Source organism: Astyanax mexicanus, chromosome 22 (assembly GCF_023375975.1).
Source record: "Astyanax mexicanus isolate ESR-SI-001 chromosome 22, AstMex3_surface, whole genome shotgun sequence".
NCBI classification, from domain to species: Eukaryota; Metazoa; Chordata; class Actinopteri; order Characiformes; family Acestrorhamphidae; genus Astyanax; species Astyanax mexicanus.
Genome location: NC_064429.1, coordinates 3,058,771 through 3,077,540, shown reverse-complemented (window position 1 = coordinate 3,077,540; position 18,770 = coordinate 3,058,771). Strand labels below are relative to the sequence as shown.

The following is an 18,770-nucleotide window of genomic DNA, read 5'->3' as shown; positions in this document are numbered from 1 at the left end:
TATCGTTTATCTCAATAATTTCTGGGATAATATATCGTCCTGAAAGTTTTGTTATTGTGACAGGCCTAGCTGAACCTAGACCTGACCAAGTTTATACTGGTTATCATGTTTCACTACAACACAAGTCTGTTTCACTCCAGATTTCTCCTTTAACACTATTTTAAAGACCATGCTCCTGTACCTGCTGCAAAGGGAAGACTGTTGTGTTGTAAAAGACTGTAAATCTTGTGTAAAGTCTGGGAAAGATGCTTTTAAGAGAATGGACACCATTAACATCCTGCTTAATGATTTGATGAATTGATGTTTTATAAATAAGCTATTTAATCATTTTTTTCTTCTGTTTGTTTTAGGCTATCGTCTGGGACGAGTACCTTACTGGACCATTCGGTTTGATAGCTCAGTATTCCTTGTTAAAGGTGAGTATTCATTTTAACCATCTTAAAATGTGTGGGGAAAAAAATTGGACATCCCAAACTGCAATAAAATGTTTTCAGGGAGGTAACACCTGGCCTGCATGTTATAGATATCTTAAGATATATAGTTTGCAGCACAGTGGGAAATTAAAACACATCTCAGTTGCATGTTTCGTGAATTTTACAAAAGGTCACTGTTTAAAAAAATATTTTATTTTATTTAAATTTTCTTTATATGTATATTTTGTGTAACCGGGTAAACATGTCTTCTTTTCACCACTTCACCACGGAGTGCTGGTTGAGTTCAAGATGTGATTAGTTGGTGTGACAAAGCATGATTGCTAAGTTAAAAAAAATTAGATTACTTTTTATAATATAATACACCACATGTTGTGAACTTGGATGAATGATGACCCTTCCACATGAGTTTAAGAGTGTTTTGGCAAATTAGATTCTTCAAAGAACTGTTAATTCAAGTAAACCTTGAAAAAGATGTGCTATAGAAATGCAGTGTATAAATTTTAAGATGCACTATACACCACTTCTGAATGTCTGAAAGAAGCTGTGTTCTGTTACTATCATTGATCCCAGAGGGAAATTCTGGACATCCAGCAGCAGGTATACATAGTACACAAAAGTTACAAAGAAGGTTAAGATACAGTGATAAATATAAAAATCCAATAAAATATAAAGTATAAAAGTACAGTCTTTAGTGTCTGTGTAATGAAGTTAGTGCTTTTGAACATAGTAGACTATGAACACAAGTTGATGTGCATATTGTGAGGATAACTGATGACAGACATACAGAAAGTGCAAATACACAGTTTACAATAATTATTTAAATTAAGCAGTGCAAACTTGTAGATATGTAAACAGTGGACAGTAAATAAACTAGTAGTGCAGAATAGAAAACTATAAAAATAATGTACATAAGGCATCTTTGAGAGTGCCTCCCCAACACACTACAGCGTAGAAGAGGACACTGGCTACCACAGACTGTTAAAACATCAGCAGGAGTTTCTGCCAGATGTTGAAAGACCCGAGCCTTCTGAGGAAGTACAGTCTGCTCTGTGCCTTCCTGTAGAGCACATGTGTCAAACACAAGGCCCGCGGGCCAAATGTGGCCCGCCACGTCTTTTTATGTGGCCCGCGAGAGCTTGTAAAATCTTAGTGTCTATAATAAATAGGTCAGAAGCGTTCTTTGACCAAAAAATACATTTCCCACAATGCTTGTCGATTGTATTACCCGCAAAGTTACGGCTTACTGCCACTACACGGCAGTGTAGTCATTGATGTGGAAACCCTGCCGGAGGGAAGGTGTAACTTCGCGGGTGGAATTGAGACATGTTTATCCCATAATATCCAGAAAAAGACAAGTTGATGCAGACGGACGGCTGTGCTTCAAGGCGAAAGACCGGTATGCATTTTGTGTTACTGACCAAAATAAACGCTTTTTAGAAGAGATATAAATTATGTGTAAATATTTATAAGACAATAGCTGATAAAATCTGTTTTAATGAGGTTAATAAACATCACTGTGACATCGCTAGTCGCAGTTTCACCTCAGCAAAGGACGAGGAGGTGAATCACTTATCTAACCAGCCTTTACTGATTTCTGCCCCCAATAACCCTTTCAATAACCTCCAATAGCCTTTAATAGTCTCCAGTAGCCTTCAACAGTCTAACCTTGCAGCCGTGGTGTGTTCTAAACTCCGTAGTTATAAACATCATGAGGTTAGCAGCGCGATAACTGACCTGTTTATAATGTAATCCGAGCAGTGACTCCGGGATGGCTGCTCTAAACTGCTGCTGTTAGCTGCTTGGGCTGAAAGATGAACTGTAGAGAGCTGTATTATCCGGTTAGTGGGGTTATTTTATTTCATACACAGAAGAACTTAAAATTTTAAAAACGCTCCAGACTGGCTCAGCTGAGTCCTGTAGCCCGTGGCTGGGCTGTAGCTCTGACTCAGTAAAGACTGTGGGCTTGTGCTGCTGCAGCTCCCACTAGTGGTTGGATGAGGAAATGCTAAATCTGTCACAGCTCACAATTTTTGATTTTATATTAATTAAGCCTCTTTTCAGTATCAAACGTTTTGATCAAAGTTAATATAACTTGTATTTTATGTCATTTCTATTCACTTGTATAGTTTGGTTCTTGATTGATGGAGTTTTTGGATTTCATAACAGGATTTATGTTAATAGAGCAACAAGCAAACATTTTTTCCATGCAACTGTAATATTTGATTGAATAAATAATATATTGAGAGTTATTTAACATTAAGGAGTAATTACATTCATTTACATATATTACATTTGGTTACATTTTCTTATATTTATAAGTTACATCTGGCCCTCGGAGGACAGCCAATATGCCAATGTGGCCCTCGGCCAAAATGAGTTTGACACCCCTGCTGTAGAGGGAGTCAGTGTTCACTGACCAGTCCAGCCTATCGTCCAGGTGCACACAAAGGTGTCTGTAGGACTTGACCACCTCCACATCGACCCCCTCGATGGAGATTGGCTGCTGAGCAGAGGGCCTGGACCTCCCGAAGTCTATGCACATCTCCTTGGTTTTGGAGATGTTAAGCTGCAGATGGTTCATCTTGCACCACACCACAAATTCCTCAACCAGGTTTCTGTACTCCCTCTCATCACCATTACGCACACACCCCACGATTGCAGTGTCGTCAGAGAACTTTTGTCAGAGAAGTCTGATGTGTACAGTGTGAACAGGACTGGAGAGAGAACAGTCCCCTGTGGTGCTCCTGTGCTGCTGATCACTGTATCAGAGGAGCAGTCCCTGATCCTGACATGTTGTGGTCTCCCAGTAAGGTAGTCAGTGATCCAGGTGACCAGGTGCATGTCCACCTCCATCTTCATCAGCTTGTCTCTCAGCAGTAGGGGCTGGATGGTGTTGAAGGCACTGGAGAAGTTGAGGAACGTGACCCTCACAGCACCTCCCCCCTTGTCCAGATGAGAGTGAGCTCTGTGCAGGAGATAGAGGATGGTGTCTTCCACTCCCACCTTCTCACAGTACACAAACTGCAGTGGGTCCTCAGCATGGTGGACCTGAGGTCTGAGGGGGTCCAGCAGCAGTCGCTCCATGGTCTTCATCACGTGAGATGTCAAAGCAACCGGCCTGTAGTTACTCAGCTTGTTTGGGTGAAAGCAACGTTACAATTGTGTAACCTTGGTTGCTGCAGTGTCTGCTCCTTCTGTGACTAATAGAAGTTCATCATGCATCCTAACAACATTAACCAGCACTAGTCTGGATCACTTTATCTCAAATATTGACTCCTTTGATTACATAGCTGCACACAGGGCCCTGGTTATTAATGCTCTGAGACCTAAAAGTTAAAATTAGCAGCTTTCCATTTGTCTTGTTGTTGGAAAGACTGCCTTTCATATTGTGCATGTGCCTCAGTCCTGACTTACTAATTAATGTTCATGTTCACATGTCCAATGAGTAGTCTAGTCATGTGACTATACACAAAGTGCTTAGTCAGTCAGTCGTGTGGATGCTGTTGGAGGTTCCTTTTCTCCTGTGTGCGTGATTGTCTAGAAGTAAGTAATCCTGCCTTAATTTCAAATGTGTAGCCCTTATTCTTCCTGTACACTTTGTGTCAGATGCTTAGAATTGTTAGATAGAAGCTTTAGAAACAGTTTTTGTTAAACGCTTTAAGCTAAGTTTCCTTCAGTTCAGATTGCCTTTGAAACTGTGAAATTCCTGTTGTTTTGTGCACCAGCTCCTTCCTGTTCTATGTTTCAAGTAGTTGTACGAGCATTGTGACTTAAATCAGCTGTTTATTAGTCATTTTGGGCTCAGAATGTTGAATTAGAAGTCGCTAGCTTTATGCTTAATTAAGTGGTGTTGCTGGAATTTTCCACAGGTGCTAGAGCTGCCTGTTCATTACCACTAGTTGCCTGTAGAGGGTGCTCTTGCGCCACATATCTATATATGTCTGTACAGTGATATGATGTTGATTGATAGACATTTTCCTGTACCCTTTTTTTCCCTTGTAGACCCCACACCTTTGTTACTTTCATTATATGAATAATGTGGAAACACATTCAAGGATTTTATTTAAAGATTCATACAGAAGTGTACCCTGTGTCGTGCTGTGCTGCATTTACTGTACCCATTATAATTAAAGTAATCACCGTTAAACCCTGTGCATCTCACATTTTCCTGTGTTCTAACCGACACACCAAGGAGACACCCATTTCATTCATCATTCTCACAATACGGTCCTAAACAGTACCTGAGCTAACGCTCATCCCAACAAAGGTCCTTCGAGCCGGATGCTGGTGTCAGCCTTGGAAAGAGTCGTATTCTGAAGATATGCAGCCTTATTCATCCTAACCAGAAGACGTCAGGCCTAGACGTCAGATTCATCCTCCTAGATATCTTCAAGACTATGATCTGACAGGTGGCCGAAGACTTAGTCTCCCACTGTTCCCCTCTGTAACACAGCATCAGCAAGCACAGGGTACTGAAGAAGGGCTACAATATAGACCAGAAGCGCTAATGGAGACTCGGCCCACTTCAAGAGCTGAAACGCCTTACAGTCAAGGTGAACTGTTGCCTGTTCTAGGTGAAGATGGCTTGCGCCCTGCGCTTCAGCATAACATGGATCCAATGCTGCCCGACTTAGGCCGTCTTAGCCCTCCTCTGTCACAGATTAGCAATCAATCAACCATGACTCCCTACCACCGACCATGGGAAGGGCAGCAACTGGAGTCACCGATGGAACCAACCGGCCAACACAATTTCCAGCCAATTATTGAGCATATACAGCCATATTCTCTTCATCCTGTATCTAGGCATATATCACCGGTACCACAACAAGCACTCCAGCTACCTCATTCAACTCCAGCAGTGCGACAGCCACTTGCATCTTCTCAGGCCACCATCAACCGCCCAATGCAGTCATCTCAGAAAACTGGTCAACAACCTTATCATCCTTACTTCTCTCAGCCGAGGCTTCCTGGAGAACCGACAGACAGAGACCAGATGTTGAGTGACTTCTTAGGGAAAATGATGTATGAGCTGCAGATAGTGAAAGACCAAGTTGCATCCCTCTCTCCCATTAAGTCACTACCTCCATCAGTTGGTGTTCCAAAGTATGGAGGTTCCTCAACCAATCCGTACTATCCTCAGTCTTATCAGTCTTTTACTCAGGCACCTCCTGCCCTCCAGCCAAGTCAGCCTGCCTTCGCTGGTTATTCTCAGCAGCAGATGCCACCACCCAGACCTGCTTATGCTCAACCTCCATTGTTAGCACTGCAGCCTCGATACCCTCCACAACAGCTATATCCTGCACTTCCTGTACAAGCTCCTATATATCCTCCCAGCCAAGAAAAGTCATACAGGGGTCCTAAAGCAACAATACCCGACTTTGTCACCAAAGATCCTGGCAAGTTTACTCGTCTAAAGAGAGCCCTTGGAAACCTACCTCCTGACTCCACGGAGTTATTCAGATACCAAATTCTCCTGGATCACTTGCAACTCGAGGAAGCACGACTGGTGGCAGATTCGTTCATGAACTCTCCCTATCCCTACTCTGACACCATGGCTGCGTTGACTGAGAGATATGGCCAGCCCCATAAGCTAGCTCTCAAGAAAATTGCCAGCATCATGGATTCAGCAGATGTGCGAAGGGGAGACACCATTGCCTTTGAGAGATTTGCCTTGGAAATTAGAGCTCTTATTGGCATGCTTGCTACTCTGGGTCCAGAAGGTGAAGCGGAACTAAGATGTGGTTCCCATGTGGATCGCCTCTTGAGTAAGCTACCAGCAGAGATGAGATCAGAGTTCCGCCGCAAGATGGGTAGAGGCAGAGGAACTGTGTTCACACTCCAGGACCTGTCACAGTGGTTACATTATGAAGCATGGTGCAAGGAGACGCCTGCTACGAACCCAGACAAAGGTCAGAAAATAGCTCAAAAGCCTGAGCGCAAGCAAGAAGCGAAATCTACGGCTCGCTTTGCTACAGTACTGCATGGAGTCAATGAAATGCCCATGCCACCATCAGCTGACTCTGCGCCACCTGGCGCTGCCCAGAAGAAAGCCACCTCACAGGCGTTTTTTCCATACTGTAACAATAGTGAACACTATCTCACACAGTGTACAGTGTTCAAATCCTTCACTAGAGATCAGCTGGCTAATTGGATAAAAGCTAACCATCGATGCTGGCGGTGTGCGCACAATCGCCAGGCGGCGCAGTGCACACTGAAAAAGCCGTGTAGCATCTGTAAGGGTAAGCACCTGCAAATCCTACATGAGGTGAATGCCAAAGACGCCAGTCACAAAAAGCCTCTAAGCCAGGTGAGGTCAGCTACGGAAACCCTCTACCTGGACCAGCCTACAGACAGCAAAAGAGTCCTCCTGAAGGTCACCAAAGTACTGATTCACCACCAAGGGAAAACCCTTGAAACCTATGGATGATGATGGATCAGAGAGAACCATCTTGCTCGCAACTGCAGCACTTAAGCTGGGCATGCAAGGAGCAGAAGAGAGTTTGACATTGAGAACCATACGTCAGGATGTACAAACCCTTAGTGGTTCTACTGTCTCTTTCCAGTTGTCTCCTGTGAGCCAGCCTCAGAAAACATTTCAGATTAAAGGAGCCTTCACTGCCGAGCGCCTGGGACTCACTGACCATTCCTATCCTGCCACCCTCCTGAGCAAGTATAAGCACCTTCAAAACCTACCTCTGCAGCCCTTCGAACAAGCATCGCCTCTGCTACTCATCGGTGCAGACCACCCCCATCTGATAACACCCATCACACCTGTTCGTTTCGGACCACCAGGTGGGCCAGCTGCTGTACAGACCCGGCTTGGATGGGTGCTACAGGGTCCAGTGCGTCTACTCCACACGCAGCTCCAGTCACCACAGTGCCTTTTCCTTTCCCTGAGTCCTGCTGAGTTGGAACTCAAAAGAGACGTGGAACGCCTCTGGCAACTTGATGTCCTCCCTTACCGTTGCGAGAAACAGGTCACGAGGTCAAGGGAGGATCAAGAGGCCATAAGCTGTTTGGAGGCCAAGACAACCCGAGTAGAAGTGGATGGAGTCCTTCGTTATGCCACCCCACTGCTGCGCAAGGCCAACACTCCCTGCTTCCAGGCACCCAAAGATGCTGTCATGCCTAGTCTCAGAAGCATGGAGAGGCGTCTTGCTAAGGACCCTGGCAAATCAGAGATCTACAATGAAGAGGTCAAAAAGCTAGTGGATGCGAAAGTTGTGACCAAGCTGTCATCAGAGAACACCCCTACTGGGGAAAGTTGGTACATTCCCCACTTCATTGTGAACCACAATGGCAAAGATCGAATAGTATTCAACTGTTCCTTCAAATACAAGGGTCTCAACCTCAACGAAGCCTTACTGCCTGGTCCAACTCTCAGTCCCTCACTCCTGGGTGTTCTACTTCGGTTCAGGCAGCATAGTGTGGCCATCAGTGGAGACATTCGAGGTATTGCTCCTGCCTGAAGACAAGCCTCTGTTGCGCTTCTTATGGCGTGACAGCAGGAGAGAAGACCCCCCTGACATTTACGAGTGGCAAGTGTTACCCTTTGGGACAACTTGCAGCCCTTGTTGTGCCACCTTTGCTCTGCAGAGACATGTCACATCACACAGCTCGGCAGAAGAAGATGTCAGATTCTCTGTGGAGAAGTGCTTCTATATTGACAATTGTCTCCAGAGCTTCAGAACCAGCCAAGAAGCCCGCCATCTGCTCGACAAGCTGCGAGGCCTCCTAGCATCCGGAGGATTTGACCTCCGACAGTGGGCCAGCAACAAACCAGAGGTTGTTAGCCACCTCCCACCTGATGCTAGATCTGCCAAATTGGAGCTATGGCTCTCACAGGATAGAGCAGAAGCAAGAGAATCCACCTTGGGTTTGAGTTGGTTCTGTGACACCGACACCCTAGGCTTTAAGCACAGACCTGTGTCCTACAATGCTCCTACAATGAGAAACATCTATCGAGTGTTGGCCACTCAATATGACCCTCTTGGAGTCCTCCTGCCCTTTACCACCCGGGCGAAGATTATCGTACAACAGCTTTGGGAGAAGCATCGAGACTGGGACGACCCCCAGCTCCCTGTACATCTTCTGCAAGCCTGGGGAGAGTGGGAATCTGAGCTGAAGTACCTGCCTCAAATGGTCCTGCCAAGGTGCTACTTGTCGTCCACACTGGACAACGCACAGGTGACCCTAGGGCTGAACGATTTTGGAAAATAATCTAATTGCAATTTTTTATCTATAAATTGCGATTGCGATTTAAAATGCAATTTTTTTGTCTTCTCAAGTATTTTTCAACAGAAGCAATAAATCAATCTGTTTAATAATAAACAATGTCAGATTTATTTAAAGCACAGATAACAATAAAGCAAAAAAATCTATGCTTTTCCTTTTCACCATTTGTTTTTTTTATAGAAAAATAAATACATAAATAGCTTTTCCTTTTCACCATTTTTTTTTGATTAGGAAAAACAATAGATTGTTAACTTACTTTAACTTACTGCTCTCCAGCTAGTAACATCATGAAAAATTAAAGTGCAAAAAACATAAAGAGAATCTGCTTTAACCAACTCGTTATTTTCTGTATTTGAAGATGCAGCACTGGTCGTTGGCATTTTAGCCTTGCAAATACCACACGAGGCTTTGTGGTGTTTTTTTAAATGCTGAAAAAGGTTTGTAGTGTTACCTCGCGTCGTAGAAACAGTAGCAAGGCACGTTTAGCACAGTACCTGACGTTGAGCAGCATCTTCTTTTTTAAAGCCAAAGTAATTCTACACAACTGATGTGTTCTGTCGAGCCTGAAGCCATTGTGCAACAAGGGCGTTTTCACACCTGTAGTTCGTTTCTAATGAGTTCGTTTACTTGGAGCGTTTTCTCGCTCTGTTCGGTCTGGTTTCCCACAGGCATAAATGTAAACGCACCAAAATGCGCATCAATAAACCACGCGAGCAGCCTGTGTCCTCTGATTGGTCAGAGCTGTCTGACACGGGAGTACATTAAATATAAATATACGAAAAAAGTAAATACAGCGAGAAGATTTTGTGTTCCAGCGCAAATATCTGTGCTTTAACACTGAACGCTGAAACACTGCACTTTCAAACAGTGTTTCTGCGCACAGCGCAGATTTATACATAATAAACAGAGTTACGCAGCTGTGAGCTATGAATGCAGCGCAGATTTATACATAATACACAGAGCAGTGAATGCAGAGCGTGCCTGGACACAGTGTTTGTTCACAGCTGTGGTAATTAGCGTTATCTGGCTAATATATTAGTTTAAACTATGCTTGCTTTATCAGCAGTTTAGCTCAAATAAATGGCTTATATTTAATAGGTGGATCCGATCGAGACCGGATCACGTTCTCACCACAAGCGAACCGCTCCAGAGTTCTTTTGGTACCTAGAGGAGGTGGTCTCGGTCCGGTTCTTTTGATCTGCACCCGAGTGCGATTTACTGTTTTTACACCTGCTCAATCAAACCGCACTAAAGTTACAAACGGACCAGAGTTTGTTTTAACCGGACCAAATAGTGCTGGTGTGAAAACGCCCTAAAGTGCGCTGTGTTGACTTCACTTCTCCACCTCCCTGCCTTCTGCTCGGGTATGCTCCGCTCGTCCTTGGCTTGGCTCGCTCCCAAGTCACGTGACAAAAATCGCAGCCAGTGCGGTTAGAGAATCGCGTTTTAAAATATCGTGAGATTATCGCAAATGCAATTAATCGTTCAGCCCTAGGTGACCCACAACATCCATATTTTCTGTGACGCCTCAGAAAAAGCATATGGGTCTGTGGCTTACCTGTAGTCTACAGATGCTGATGGCAATGTACGCCTAGCCTTCCTCCTGGCAAGATCACGTGTAGCTCCAAGAAAGCAGCACTCTATGCCACGCTTGGAGCTCTGTGCAGCTCTCACAGGTGCTCAACTCGCTGCTGTCCTCCTGAAAGAGCTCACGCTACCCATCCTAGGAGTTACATGCTGGACAGACTCTACCACTGTACTCCATTGGTTGCACTCTGAATCCTGTCATTTCAAGGTCTTTGTAGGCACTCCAGTGGCAGAGATACAGGAGTTGACCGATCTGAAATCATGGAGATACGTAGATTCTGCCAGAAATCCCGCAGATGATGTCACTAGAGGGAAGCCCTTGGAGCAGCTTTTAGTTCCTCCTGCAGCCTCCAAGTGAATGGCCTTTAAATCCTGCCGAACCAGCTAGAGATGATGAGACAGAGCTGAGGAAAACAGTTTTCTGTGGGCTAACCCTTACCCTGCCACCCGTGACCGACGGGCGCAAGCATTCCAGTTGGCAGGATCTGCTGCAAGCAGTAGCGGAGAAGCTTCATGGGGCGGCAGGTTTGACTGATCACCCTCCAGCAGATACCTTCAGAGAGGCAGAGTTCCTAGTGTTGAGGAGAGTCCAGATAGACTGTTTCCCTGAGGACTATCAGCTTCTACAAGAAGGCAAATCAGTCACCTCCAGCAGTCGACTACTCTGTCTATCCCCTGAGTTTGACCACGCCACCCAGCTCATCAGAGTTGGAGGTCGATTGAGACACGTAGAAGGACTGGACGCAGACACAATCCATCCTGTAGTTCTCGATCCTAGCCACCCTAACACTCGTTTACTCATAAAGGACTATGATGTACAGTTGTGCCACCCAGGACCTCAACGAGTGTTCGCGGAACTTCGTCGGAAGTTCTGGATACTCAGAGGACGGGAAGGAGTACGTAGGCACCAACGGACCTGTCTAGAGTGCTGCAAATGGAGGTCTAAACCAGCCAGCCAGAAAATGATGGACCTTCCGCCACCTTGGCTCAGGCTGTACAAACCAGCATTCCATTCTACTGGTATGGACTGTTTCGGCCCCTTTTTGATTAAGATAGGGCATCGAAATGAGAAGAGGTGGGGCCTGCTCTTTAAATGTCTAACAACTAGGGCAGTCCATCTAGAGATCCTGACATCCATTGACAGTGACTCATTCCTCATGCCCCTTAGACGGTTCATTGCCCGTCGTGGTCAGCCTGCCGAACTCTACTCTGACCAAGGCACAAATTTCCGCGGAGGAGAGTCCGAACTCAGAGAAGCCTACAGCAACCTGAACCATGACCTGCAGCCACTCTTGGCCAAGCGCCAGATCAGCTTTCATTTCAACCTGCCTGCAGCTCCCCACTTTGGGGGAGCATGGGAACGTGAGATCAGGTCAGTCAAGTCTGCCCTATATGCTACACTGGGCTCAGAGACTGTGACCAAAGAAGTCCTCAGGACTGTCCTTACAGAGATCGAGGCCATAATGAACTCAAAGCCGCTGGGATATGTCTCAGCTGACCTAGCAGATCCAGACCCGGTAACGCCCAATTGTCTTCTCATGGGGCGGCCAGATGGCTCCTTACCTCAAGTCATCTATCCGGAGTCAGAGCTACTGAGCAGAAGGAGATGGAGACATTCCCAAGTGGTGGCAGAGAGATTCTGGTCAGCCTTCATAAAAGATTACCTGCTGGGACTACAGACTCGAGGGAAGTGGCAGAATCCTTCTCCAGATGTCAAAGTCGGTATGGTGGTGATGATGATTGATCCCCAAGTACACCGGTCTTCATGGCAGATCGGCAAAGTAGTCAAGGTCTTTCCTGGTGCTGACGGACGAGTGAGGACAGCCGATGTTAAGATCCATGATCGAATTTACACCAGGCCCATCGCCTGTCTGTTCGTGCTGCCAGCAATCACGGACGCAGAGGACAACCCTGATGATGCCGAACTAGATTGACCCTAAAACAGCCTTTCCAAGGGACAAATTTAGCCACAAATTTGGGGGCGGCTGTGTTGGAAAGACTGCCTTTCATATTGTGCATGTGCCTCAGTCCTGCCTTACTAATTAATGTTCATGTTCACATGTCCAATGAGTGGTGAGTAGTCTAGTCATGTGACTATACACAAAGTGCTTAGTCAGTTAGTCGTGTGGTTGCTATTGGAGGTTCCTTTTCTCCTGTGTGCGTGATTGTCTAGAAGTAAGTAATCCTGCCTTAATTTCAAATGTGTAGCCCTTATTCTTCCTGTACACTTTGTGTCAGATGCTTAGAATTGTTAGATAGAAGCTTTAGAAACAGTTTTTGTTAAACGCTTTAAGCTAAGTTTCCTTCAGTTCAGATTGCCTTTGAAACTGTGAAATTCCTGTTGTTTTGTGCACCAGCTCCTTCCTGTTCTATGTTTCAAGTAGTTGTACGAGCATTGTGACTTAAATCAGCTGTTTATTAGTCATTTTGGGCTCAGAATGTTGAATTAGAAGTCGCTAGCTTTATGCTTAATTAAGTGGTGTTGCTGGAATTTTCCACAGGTGCTAGAGCTGCCTGTTCATTACCACTAGTTGCCTGTAGAGGGTGCTCTTGCGCCACATATCTATATATGTCTGTACAGTGATATGATGTTGATTGATAGACATTTTCCTGTACCCTTTTTTCCCTTGTAGACCCCACACCTTTGTTACTTTCATTATATGAATAATGTGGAAACACATTCAAGAGGATATTATTTAAAGATTCATACAGAAGTGTACCCTGTGTCGTGCTGTGCTGCATTTACTGTACCCATTATAATTAAAGTAATCACCGTTAAACCCTGTGCATCTCACATTTTCCTGTGTTCTAACCGACACACCAAGGAGACACCCATTTCATTCATCATTCTCACAATACGGTCCTAAACAGTACCTGAGCTAACGCTCATCCCAACACTTGTAGTCCTTCTGGGGTCTAGGCTGTCTACACTTTTCACTTTTACACTTTTTCAATATTAACTGCAGTTTTACTTTCTGCAGCTTTTTAGAAGGATGCAACACACGGTTTTTGAAATATACTGTTATTGTTTTCCATACCCTCCAACCTGAGGTGTAAAAATAGGACTCAAAGTAGGGCAGTGGGTGAGGTCAGAGACTAAAACATAAACAGGTTTCCACTCTGTAAGAAACAGTTCAGTTCATACTAACTGAAGCTCTGCTGACAAGAGATGCCAAAGCTAAAACCTAACATTTTTCTTACTATCTGAGCACACATGCAAATCATATTTTGAGTTATTACAGAAAATATCATACACACTGCTTCTGAGATACTTGTGAAATAAAAAAGAAGAAACAACTTTTGCAAAGGTGGCAAAATGTTATGTGTTTTTTATTTGTTCTCTTAAAGGAACATGAAGTGGAAAAAATGTTCACACTCAAAGCAGGACGGGTTCCCTCTGCCGACGTCAAAAACATTATCTTCTTTGTCCGTCCGAGATTGGAGCTGATGGACATCATTGCAGAGAATGTAATGAGGTGTGTATCTTCTCTTTATAGCAGTGCTATTTAAATGATCTAAATTTAAACTGTCCAGTTAGCAACCTCCAGTACAGGCATAGAAAACTGTACGTTAAATATTCTGATTTAGCAAAGCTTTAGCAAAACAAGCTCATGCCCAGAGGTAACAAAGGTATTAACATTCGTTACTGAGGTGGAAATATAGATACAAGGGTTTAAAATACAGAAAAAATAAGTTGAAGTATCAACTCAAGCTTTTTACTCTTTAAATAAAGGTGTAAAAGTACTGGTTTCAAAATTACTTAAAGTGTAAAAGTAATAAAAGGGTAAAAATATCATTAAGGACAGAAGCTTAGGTCTATAGTGCACTGACATAAAGGACTTAGGTTAGGCTAACGTAGCTAGCGGTGCATAAAAATAGGTAGCTAACTGCGGATAAAGTTATGTAAAATCCAATAAGCTGGTTTATAACAATGGTTGCCATGCAGAAGTTACTGAAATTGTATTGCACTTTTTTGTGTAACGAATTTTTTGGGCAATAAGGGGCACCGGATTATAAGGCACACTATCAATAAATGTCTTATTTTCTGGTCTATTTTCATACATAAGGCACACCAGATTGTAAGGTGTATTTTGTGTCATGTTTTCCTTCTAAATCAGCAGACTGTAAAATTAAGCTAGGTTAAGTAAACAGCGCTTAGCATGGTTAGCTAGGGCGACCAAACGTCCGTATTTCCTGGGACATGTCCGTATTTCACGTCCTGTCCCGGGCGTCCCAGTTTTTTTTTAAATTACCTTCATTGGACCATTAAATATACAGGCACTAGGGCACTGCGCACGGCGCTGCGTGTGACATAATCCCTGAGTCGCGTCAGTGAGAGCAGCCCTGTTCTTAATCAGAATGTAGACAGTGTGACTGTCAGTCAGTGCTGCCAACTTAGCGACTTTGTCGCTTTATTTAGCCAATTTTCAGCCCCTTTAGCGACTTTTTTTGTAAAGAAAAAAAAAAAGCGACTACCGACAAATCTAGCAAGTTTTTGTGGTGTTATTGGAAACTTTTGGCGACTCTGAGATAAACACATGCTCTTCAGTGAGCCCCGCCCACAACACTCACAGTGCAGTCTCTGAGTCAGAGCTTACACACCGCTCCACCAACACCGTGCCCACAGCCGCCGCTGACTGACCCCGCCCCATATTTACAGATCAGGATGTAAATATAACTGTCTTCAGTGTGACACGAAAAAAATATTGAATTTAACTCACACAGTCTCAGTCAGTCACTCACCTCCTCCACAGTGTCTGCCTCTTTATAAAAAGCTAAATATCTATTGAACCATTGAACAATTTGTCTATGATAGCTTTAAAAATAAAGAAAACGTAAAAAATAATAAAATAAAACAAACAAAAACCTTAAAAAACGTAAAATAACACTAACTGCTGCTCTTATAATAACATTTAAGAAAAAGGCAAAAAAACCTCATTTATGTAATTCACGTAAAAATAAAGTTACTGGAAAAAAAAAGTGACGTCCTATTTAAAAAGCAACAGAAGTTGTTCATTTGTAACATTTCTAACATATTTAGGATGTTTTTTACACCTTTTGTTCACTCCCACAACCTTAATCCTTTACAGCTTCAAAAACATGCATTATGCAAATTAGGTGTTGACGTCATTTAGCAACTCCACACCCAACCCACCCAACCCCCCACCCCCGCTCCGAGGTGTCCTGGTTTACCCAAATGAAAATATGGTCACCCTATGGTTAGCGAGTATTCCTATGCTGGTCCAGCAGTGCTAGCCGGGGTTAGCAGCAGACTACAGGCCGATATTGCTCACCTCTGAATGGCAAAAGAGCTAGAGCTTACTACATTTCGCGGCTAATGCTAATGCTGTTTCAGCAGTGCTAGTGGGAGTTAGCAGCAGACTACAGGCCAATAATACTCCCCTCTGGATGGGTGATGCAGCAGGACAATGCCCCAAAACACTGGAGCAAAACCACAACAGAATTGCTTAAGAAAAAATAATTCCCCTTTTGGATTGGCCAATCAGAGCCCAGATCTCAGATGTTATAGATTGACTTGAAGAGAGACACTTGATGAATCCAAGGAATTTGACAGAGCTAAAGCAGCTCTGCAGGAAGAATGGGATAAAACTCCTCCTGAGCAATATGCAGGACTGTTCCACAGCTACAGGAAGCACCTGGTTGAGGTTATTTTTGACAGATAGGGTTAACCAGCTTTTCATTCTAGTGGTTCACTTACTTTTTTCACTACCACTTTGAGTGTTGAATGAGTGAGTGTGTTCTTTTCTTGCCACTGTAGACAGAAGTATTTCTTAGACATCCGCTCTCTTACTATATATATAGAAAGGAAAAGACGATGTCTACCTGTTTACACTGTGTGATTCTTACCCGCTCATATGAACAGCTCTTTTCACTTATTACTTTTGATGTTTTCCCCACAGTGAGGACAAGTTGCAGCCACCGCGAGAGTTTCACATTCTGTTTGTGCCCCGGCGGAGTCTGCTGTGTGAGCAGCGGCTAAAAGAGCAGGGAGTGCTCAACTCCTTCACCAACATCGACGAGTACATCCTGGACCTCATCCCTTATGATGGTGACCTGCTCTCCATGGAGTCTGAGAGCGCATTCAGGGTAGGAAGTTCAAATATCTGTCCCAAACTAATGACACTCGAGCACACACTGTTTTCTTAAATAATAAGACTTCTGCATTTAAACCTCTTTCCATTTTAATCACTAAAAATTTAATGTGCTTTTTTTGTTTCTGTGCCCTTTAAATAAAATATTTCCGCTTAACAGCAATAGAAAAAACTATTTTGGCCCTATTTTATTGATCTATAGGTTACGACAGGAATGATGGGCCTTGCAGGCAAAAGGCTTGTATTATTTCTCTTAATCATGGGTGTGTTTTGAGCGTAATGTAAGTCAGAGTGTCACCTTTCATTCCCTATAAGAGCCAGATCCACTCTGACTTTGGCAGATCGGCATTTTAAAGGCACAGTGTTTCTACAGTTCTCAGTAGAGGAAACTGACCTGTGCATTCATTCAGTGAAGGTGCACAAGCAGGTCATTTACAGGAACAGGCACGCACTATAGGTTTGTGCACTGTGCCGTGTTCATGTGTGCGTTACAAGCGGGGGTTTACTCGTGTTGGGGATGCGCCTGTGTTGATAATTCACTGCCAAGGTAGCAATGAACGTCTGAAGGTTGAAGTTTGTCTAGGTTGTATTCAGTCAGTGGTGCACCTGTGTTTTCGTTGCCAATATAGCAATACACCAGACATTTTCCTGAACACTCACTTCGGAACGTCACTTCGGGACCACCATGCCAATATATATATTTAAAAGCTCTGATGCTATTTAAATTGATGCAGGTGCAAGGTTGTTCGCAGCGTGTTAAATGGCAAAGAGCGTCACGGCACGCTTTGTGCAGGGTGTAAGATAGTACCCTGTAACTTAAGTAAAAAGACTTAATTCCAATCATTTTAAAGTATTTCTGTTCAAATATTTATCATGAAGTTTACATCATATAAAAAACTACTGACAGACTCTCATTGTGTAAAATACCTGATGGCTAAAAAATAACATGTTTTTACGTTATGGCTTATTTGATCTTCCTAAAAAGACAAGCTGTAACAAAGCAGTGTAAGTTAAATAACTAGTGTAAAAAATTGAAAAAGCGAGCCTCAAGTGTCTCTTGAAGAAGCAAAATCTGTAATCATGATTTATAGGTGGCTATTTTTACTGATAAAGAACATCTATCTATCTAAGTATGATCCCTGTAGAAGCTAAAATTTAAAATATTGTTAAGTTCGGCTGTTCTGTTTGATTTTATTATGAATGAAGTCTTTGTCTCTTAAGTTTTGTTTTGTTTAACTTTCTGAAGGAATGCTATCTTGAGAATGATCAGACGAGCCTGTATCACACTGCCAAAGGGCTGATGACTCTTCAGGCTCTGTACGGAACAATTCCTCAGATATTTGGGAAAGGAGAATGTGCACGGGTGAGTAGTCTCCTAGGAGCTTTTTCGTTTTGTCCTGTTCGCAGTGTTTAGGGTCTACACATGAACAGGCACAACAGGAACGCCCTGCGTGTCTGTAGTAATCTGCAGGTATTAAGGTTAATTATTTTTTTTTTGCAGTAGTTTAAATGAATATTATCTCTCGTTCTCTTTGTTTAAATCTCCAGCACGTGGCTAACATGATGTTGAGGATGAAGAGGGAGTTTGCTGGCAGTCAGAATCAGATCCTGCCTGTGTTTGACACTCTGCTGCTGCTGGATCGCAATGTGGACCTCCTCACACCACTGGCCACACAGCTCACTTACGAGGGTCTCATTGATGAAATCTACGGCATCACTAATGGTATGACTTCATACAGTTATGAAGCTCCGGTGCGCTTGTTTCTTTCTCCATGCCCCTGCCCCCGCTGAACTCTGAGATTATACATCCAGCGCAAAATATCCTCAGGCAGTAATAAAACCCAGTAAAATAAATATCCTAAGTGAATTTTACTTTAAAATGCTGCTCTCACAGACCCCTCCCTCTCCTTATAATTATTTCCTGTTTGTTCCCTGAAAGTCTCGTCTGGTTGGCTGGTATGATCCTGACGTCACGTGATGAAGCTGATGAAATTTTGCTATCTGCATTTTATTTATGTATATATAAGCATCATTTCTTTCAAATTTACATTGCACTACTTTACTTGAACAACCACAAATGATTGCTTCATTCTAAGTTTGTGTTAGGATCAGTATTGGCAAGTACAAAAAAAATTCTCGTACTCTCTTGACAAAAAAATGGTACTAATGCATTCCTATTTAATAATGTATTTTTGTACTGGAGCTACAGGCATAGTGTATATTAGGGATGCAACGGTTCGGCCTGTTCGGTTCAGCACACCCGGATGGACCATTGTATTTCGGTGCCGCACTAACAGAGCGAACAAACGCTCTGGTACTGAATGGCCAGGGGCGGGGCTGCTGAGCACGTGCTGTTGGGGGGACGGCGGTTGGTGGTTGCAGTGAGTGCTCCTCCTTCTCC

General features: G+C 43.6%; 1 protein-coding gene across 1 annotated transcript in view; it reads left to right on the top strand.

Annotated features, from left to right (window-relative positions):
* Nucleotides 1-18,770, top strand: part of vps33a (VPS33A core subunit of CORVET and HOPS complexes) — a 34,551-nt gene that overhangs the window by 3,114 nt on the left and 12,667 nt on the right. The window contains exons 2-6 of the mRNA XM_007238267.4: nucleotides 351-416; nucleotides 13,605-13,732; nucleotides 16,178-16,364; nucleotides 17,616-17,732; nucleotides 17,918-18,092. Of these exons, the coding sequence (XP_007238329.1) occupies nucleotides 351-416; nucleotides 13,605-13,732; nucleotides 16,178-16,364; nucleotides 17,616-17,732; nucleotides 17,918-18,092 (673 nt within the window). The remainder of the gene's footprint in view (nucleotides 1-350; nucleotides 417-13,604; nucleotides 13,733-16,177; nucleotides 16,365-17,615; nucleotides 17,733-17,917; nucleotides 18,093-18,770) is intronic.